The sequence below is a fragment of the Tigriopus californicus genome, chromosome 6 (genome assembly GCF_007210705.1).
Source record: "Tigriopus californicus strain San Diego chromosome 6, Tcal_SD_v2.1, whole genome shotgun sequence".
NCBI classification, from domain to species: Eukaryota; Metazoa; Arthropoda; class Copepoda; order Harpacticoida; family Harpacticidae; genus Tigriopus; species Tigriopus californicus.
Genome location: NC_081445.1, coordinates 564,702 through 571,883, shown reverse-complemented (window position 1 = coordinate 571,883; position 7,182 = coordinate 564,702). Strand labels below are relative to the sequence as shown.

General features: G+C 44.4%; 2 protein-coding genes across 2 annotated transcripts in view; one reads left to right on the top strand and one right to left on the bottom strand.

Moving 5' to 3' along the window:
- LOC131882226 (chloride intracellular channel exl-1-like) overlaps window positions 1-2,362 on the top strand; it is a 7,975-nt gene extending 5,613 nt beyond the window's left edge. The window contains exons 2-3 of the mRNA XM_059229315.1: window positions 926-1,146; window positions 1,630-2,362. Of these exons, the coding sequence (XP_059085298.1) occupies window positions 933-1,146; window positions 1,630-2,261 (846 nt within the window). The 5' untranslated portion in view covers window positions 926-932 and the 3' untranslated portion in view covers window positions 2,262-2,362. The remainder of the gene's footprint in view (window positions 1-925; window positions 1,147-1,629) is intronic.
- LOC131882372 (inositol polyphosphate 1-phosphatase-like) lies at window positions 2,343-5,881 on the bottom strand. Its single transcript, XM_059229498.1, has 6 exons — window positions 5,503-5,881; window positions 3,684-3,812; window positions 3,362-3,611; window positions 3,116-3,302; window positions 2,863-3,048; window positions 2,343-2,802 (listed from the first exon to the last, which is right to left on the bottom strand). The coding sequence occupies exons 1-6, from the start codon at window positions 5,602-5,604 to the stop codon at window positions 2,493-2,495; spliced, it is 1,164 nt and encodes a 387-aa protein (XP_059085481.1). The 5' UTR covers window positions 5,605-5,881; the 3' UTR covers window positions 2,343-2,492.
- Between the last annotated feature and the right edge of the window lie 1,301 nt (window positions 5,882-7,182).

Here is a 7,182-nt window from a genome sequence, read left to right as displayed (position 1 = left end):
GTACGTATGCGGTGAAGGCACAGGAAAAGACAACAGGCTTGTTGTCTTTGTTGTGCAAATAATAAATATTTGAACGGATTGGTCATTTTAAGTGCCTTTTTTTTAAATGTGCTTGCAAGGGATAACAAGAAATATCTTGGTTACGTCAGATTGGTTTCATTTCAAGTCAAACTGCCTTAGATTTAGTTCAAATTCCCGTCGATTTTCATTGGTGCGCTCTTTTTCAGCATTTGGTTCAAGGGTCACTCACACAGTTAGTCACTTAGCAACGAGATCTACTCGTACGTATTTGGGATTTAGAAAATTGAAATTGTAAATGGAGACTGAGAACACATGTGGGCGTCGAATGCTGAAACTAGGTACTACGCGAGGCTTGCCTTAGACTTATGATTGCCGACGTTTTATTATTTAACTAAACATGAACTCCAAGTCCACAGATGGAGTAGGCCGTGTCAATAGAATGATGATGTTGCTTGAAAAATCAGTGACGTCATGGATGTTGGCTTTGCTTTGAAAACGAGGAACAAAGCTTTGCTCTCATCTTAAGGTGACTTTTAAGTGAGACTGTGTCCCAGTCAAATGCAATAAATAGCAACTTGTTTATCTTTATTGCTAAACTGCTAGCTAGTGGCAGCTTCCAAGGGGTTAAGTCGCCAGAACACGCCTTCTCATTATTGAAGCGAGGCTATCTGTCTGATAAGAAAAATACTGACTTACAATGCCGGCATTCTGGAAAATGTGCCGTCTATGAGCTATGCTCGAAACTTTCTCAACGTCTTATTTTGATTGTTTTGGCGGCGAAAGTTCACCTTAAAAGACGAAGGTCAATTGATCTCGGGAAGAAGGGCCAGATGCCAAAATGACATCCTAAAGAGGTCTATATCGGGGACTATGTAGTGACGTCTACCTACGTTCATTGTTTCAGATTCAAGATGACCCTCTTGGGCAAGGGGGTCGACTCCTCCCACCACCAAAACGAAGACTGCAACAACAATAACAACAACAACAACAGCGGCCACAACAGCGGCCACAACGGCCACAGGGTTCTCACCTTGTACGTCAGGGCGGGTTGCGATAACAAGAAATATGGCGCCTGTCCATTCTGCCAAAGGATATTTATGGTGCTTATGCTGAAAGCAGCCTCATGTAAGTGACACACTCATCCTTGCATCCAGATTTTCATCCTCGTCCCTCTTCTGATCAAAATAATGATAGATAGACAGACAGACAGACAGAGAGACAGATAGACAGATAAATAGATAGATCGACTCGGCCTGATGTCCACAACTGAAAGAGACCGTTAAATGGCTGTCCTTACCGTTTCCTATTGAGAGAATAAGTGAAATCGTCCTAGGAGCAATGAGATAATGACTCTATATCCCATGATGATGATCTACTTTACTGTAAGTGTCAGACACCTGGGTGACGTTTTCAATTGGTCTTACTTTGATACCATCGGCTCAAGCTGAGCGGAAACCGACTTTTTCCCCCACCTTCAGCAGATAGAGCTGTCAGAGATGATTATTTTCCTCCGTTGGCGCCACCTGAGAGAAACGCTGCCACTGTACTACACTCACTAGCTGCAAAGTTGCGCGAGTAACAAGATTCCCTCTTCTCTTTGTTCCGCAGGTCCCCTGAAGTTCAAAGTGGCCACTGTCCCCAAATCTGGCCTTCCCGATGAATTCAAAGAGCACGGCATTCGCAATCTACCCGCCATTATCCATGGCAATGAGGCCATTGACACGGTGGAGGAGATCATTGATTACATCGAGTCTGAATTCCCAGAGCCCTGTCTGGATGTGGACAACCCCGTGGTGGACCGACTGACCCGTAATTTCTTCTCCAAATTTTGCTACTACATCAAAGCCGTGTCCAAAGATGCTTCGGGCTTGGAGATGGAACTCAAACGCTTGGATGACTATCTGCGTAAGAATGATTATCGATTCCTGGCCGGCAACTCGCTTTCCCATCTGGATTGCGAGATCCTGCCCAAATTGCATCACATGAGGGTGGCAGCCTTGAAACTCAAGAGGTTCGAATTTCCCACCCAGTGCAGCGGCATTTGGCGCTATCTCAACAACGCTTATAACAACGAGTTCTTCCAAAAATCCTGTCCACCCGACCAGGAGATCATTCTTCATTGGGCGGACCGACCCGACACGCCCAATCTCAGCTACGAGGAGCATTCCATCCTGACCAGGAACACGCCCCGGTTCTCCTTCGACGTTCCAGCTATCGCAATGCCTGTGAACTTAAAGTGAAAACTAGATGTCTAGGAATGAAAATGTACGAAAGATGAATGTAACCAGGCACAAGAGACTAGTCAGTGATGCGCAAATAAATACATGTTTTTATAATTTTATTGTATAAGGAAGGCAATGGTCTTTGTTTCTTCACAAGTAATCTATTTTTGTTTTATCAGAATTTTAGAACTACTGCCTGCACAGTAGACGTACAATAATAATACCACCAACGATACACTCAAAGCCAAACTAGCCGTCCAAATGTGTCAAAATAGTGTCCAAATCTGTCTGGCTCTGGTAGGCCAGCAGCCCTCCAGCATTGCTCCACTGGGCAATCCCGGCCACCACACCGTCATTGGGTTTGTCATAGTTGACCTCGGTCTTGTTTCCACGCTGAGAATAGTTCAAGCAGCCTCCGCCCAGGGACCTCAATATGGCATGCGGAGCGCACGAGTCCCACCGATAAGTGGAGGCCCTTTCCGTGATGTAATACTTGGCCCATCCCCGGGCGACGCAAAGCAACTTGTAACCGGCACCTGAAAGGACAATCACCTCCCATCATCTTACCAATCTTACCAATTTCCCCTCTCACCAAATACTACACGCGGATGTACGGTACAGCAGAAGGACAAACTTGTCCTTCAGTTTGTCGGTGAGAGAGGGGGGCTCGGTGGAGCTGACTATGATCCGGTGTGTGTCTTCAAAATTGGTCGGGCCACTTTCTTTGGGGGAGCAGGACTTGAGGCTGCTGGAGTGATATCGCTCTCCTTGATAGTTCACCCCCCAATACACCTGTCCTCGCCAACTGAAATGACGAGATGGCCTCGTTGAAGTATAAAAAGTGTGTAGCATTGTAAAACCATTGCACCCACGAGTTGGTCTCCTCGTTGTGTTCGGCAAACGGTTGGTGAACAATCCCTATGACTGGTTCCCCCGTGTGACGGTCGTATACGCCGATGAGCACGGTGACCACTTGGAGACCCTTGGACACGATCTCTTGATCTCCAATCACGGCTCGGGACACTTGGGAACATCCCGTTATGTAGTTATTGGTGGAATCTGGACGACAATCGGGATATAATTAGTGTCAGTCGGCTTATGCCCAATTTCTTTCTCACCAATGGGATCGATCCAGATCCCGAGACCGTCCACGTTGAAGTTCGAATCAGGGACCTGCTTCAGATCCGCTTGGACGTCATCCGACAACTGGGACGTGTCGAAATGGACCTGTTTGGATAGGAGATCCGCGGCCACTTGATTGCGATCCAGGACCTTGTACAAAAGGGCCGAGGTCTCTTGCTCCGTGTCACCAACCTTCACTTTGATGGTCTCATTGAGTGTGTTGGTAAACATGTTGCTTTCCTCGCCCTTTCAGGGGGTAGTTGGGAAAAAACTAGATTTTTGACTTGGTTGGACTTCAGACAATCGATGTTGGAATACCTTGATATTTTCGGCCAATCCCGGATATTGTAGACTGAGATCATGCCGAATCGTCTCTTGGATCAACACATCGGCCAAGGTTTTGAAGTCCACGGTAAACTTGGCATTTTTATCGTCACCCACTTTTTCCTAGAATTGTTCATGGCTAATGTTGAACGGATGTTAGTTAAACATAGAACACTTTTTACATGTGATAATTTTAAGCTGAACAAATTTGACTCGTCGATCTCTCGTCTGAATCCACTTGAGACATGCTTCATCCAATGCCAATTAGGGCCAATTGTTAAATCAAGAAGCATTTCTTTCAACAATCTTCAGTGCGACTGTCGATCATGACAACACCTAAGATGTATAAAAAAGGTTGTTCAAAACATGCAAACGCACTTTTTTTCATCTTCTTAATTGCTTTTGCAATCTTAGCAATTTTTTTTTGTATTTTTCACCGTCATGACTTATGGAGTTGACATTTTTTCCATTGGTTTTCCCCTTTTTCTTTAAGAAATCAACATTTCTTTTATTACTCGCCTATTTTGGTACATTTGCTTCTTGCTGTCTTGTAAGTTTTTCCTTGGAACGACTTGATTATCTCGCTTTTTCGCACCAACCTTTCAAGATTGCATTACTTCAACTTTCAAAATCGAATCCTATCAGTACACGGCCAAAAACAGTCGATGTTTTACTCATGTGCCAAAGCATTGCTATGGTCTGAACCAAAATCATTCAAAATTCACCAAGCTGGTTTTGTTCAAAGGAAATATCAAGGTTGTTTTAGTGACCTAGTGCACTTAAAACATTTTTGCCTTTTGGCTCCCTCCACACTTTAGATGAAAAAAGATAACCACTTTGAAGATTTCCTAGAATAAAACGTTGATAATGAGAGTATGTGGACACTTTCTGAATCTTTTTCTGTATTTTTGCACACAGCCATTTTGTGCTGTTAAAATTTTTTGTAAAAGATTCTGTTCAAAAACTAGAGTGAAAAGTATCTGAATATTCCTTTGCACTTTTTGCTATTTCTGTTCCATTTTTTGAGTGCACTTTTGGCCAATTGTATTTGCATATTTTGGGCAGCCCTGATGATTATTAAAGTTGTAAAAACACAAGGCAAATGTCTCATTTTGCCAATTTCGGTCCTTTTCAGCGCTTGAAACACATTTTTGGACGTTTCGACAATTTCCCATTTCTTACTGTACGAAAATCCTTTTTTAAATAAAAAGCCACAAAATAATATGACCAAGAACTCCACTGTACTTATCATGGAATTCAACTTGCGGAAGCCCTTTGCTTGAAAATCGTGTTATAACGTCAAATGCGTTAGGCTAGAAATGTCAGTCCAAGAATGTTTTGGGGGTCAGGTTAAATACTCGGTAATACTTGAAGTAGCTGAAGCTTCAATGCTATGAAGAGTAATTCAATTGGGTCGGGTAAGCAAAAATTCGTTCGTAGGCTTTGAAATCCGAGCAAACCTCAGCTCCAAAGTAGAACAATAAAACATCTCCTCAACAATTGCTATGAATTTTGAATTTGCCAATCTTACGCTTTACCTACCTATCTCTGGTTTGAGATGGCATTCACTAATCAAAACTAATGATGTAAACACCATTGTGCAAAACACCAAAAATCATGCCAGGTTCCATGGACCGTAACTCAACTCAATCATGCTTGCCTGTCTGCCCAAAGTACATCGCTCGATTCCAGGATTGAATCAATTTCGTCCCTGGGACCCGTGACAATGACATTAAAACGCTTCAAACTTGGTGTAAGTCCCCCTCATGTGGATTGAGTGAATTGAAGAACCCATGATTTGAACAGGGCTCACCTCAATGAGGAGTTTGAAGAGATCCTTTTCTTTGCGACAAGCTCGGGCAATCAAGGCCGCTTTTTCGGCGGCACTCAACAAGGCCTTCAAGAAGGATCGCATGATCAAAAGCCGCCTTGAAATGTTCACCTAAACGAATTCCTCGACGGTCTTGACGTAAGCGAACAAGGCCACCAGTCAGTTCTCACTTGCTTTCTGATGCTGCTTGCTCCATCAACCAACAAAACAACACACACAGTGAAAGAAGCTGCAGGTGCTCAGCTGACGAGGAGCTTGAAAGCCTTAGAAATGCAATAGAAAACTTCGATCAGAATCAGATTAAGTGCCATGAGCAATCCAATTTGTGCTAAGAGATGGACAAGTCAACCTTCCAACCCATCCGTGCGCGTGAACAAACAAAGAGGCATGTCTTTAGCAATATCAACATTATTTGTCATTTACACAAGGATATGTGTACGATGTGTACTTTGCTCAGGGTGACCATGCGGTGACCGGGCCACTCCTAATACTTCTGCCGGATTAATTTGCTGCATTATAAAGGCGACCTTTTTGCAAAGTTCGTACGTCAGTTTATTACTTACGCTGAGTCATTATCAACAATGATAATACGCGCTTACTTTGGGGGTACCGTATGAGTGATAATGCGATTATGTCAATTATTGGGCTTTTTTACAGTAATATTGCATCTTGTATTTTCCACGTTCATAGAATTGTTCAAAGGCATCAACATTTGTCGTGGCCATTTTCACAATGCCCGCCTTTGTTGGCGATGACTCTCTTGAGACGAGGGATGATGAAAGCACAAATGGCACGCCCAGTATCCTCTTCACTGGCATCCCATTCCTTGATCAGGGTGCGCTTCAGGGTCTCGATACTGCGGTGAGCTGTCTTGCAAGCCCTTCCCTCAAGAATGGACCAAATAGAAAAGTCCATTGGATTGAGATCGGGGTTGCTGGGAGGCCACATCTCCTTGCTCCAGAAGCTTGCAAAAATTTTTTGACAAGTCTTGAACGGGTTTCGTTGTGTGGGGTGGAGCTCCATCTTGGAAGCTGGAAGACGTAAGGACCGTCAGAGTAGGTCTTGCGAAGCCATGGAACAACCTTGTCCTCCAGTATGGACTTATAATGCCATCTGTTGATCTTGACCTTCATGTCAACGAAAATCAAGGGCATCCTCTTGCCATCGGACATCACGCCGGCCCACACCATGATGCTGGACGGTTTTTGTCTCCGAAAGGCCGATCGATGGTGGAGGAGGATAGATGTGATATTGGAGCTCAAGACACGGTCTGACGTTTGGCTTTTGAAGTGAGGCTCCACCGTGAAAACTTTCTCATTGGTCCAACAGATTGGGCAGGTCATGTCAGCTCGCAGCAACTTCAACAAAAGCTGACTTCTGGCCAGCCTTTTCTGCATCGAGGCTTCACTGATTAGGTATCGTTTGCATTTACGGTGGACTTTTAGCCCAAGATCCTTGTGGTTAATCCTCCTCATGGTGTTTGAGGCCATCCCGACTTCCTTGACCATCTTCCTGATCGACCTGGATGGATTTCGCCTCACCTTCTCCCTGATCCGTTTGATGGCAGGTGGGGTCCTCTTAGTCAGTGGCCGACCTTTCCTTGGCCTGTTCTCTATGCCACTAGTTTCGTCGTTTAGAGGGACCGTCGGACTTTCTTGTAGA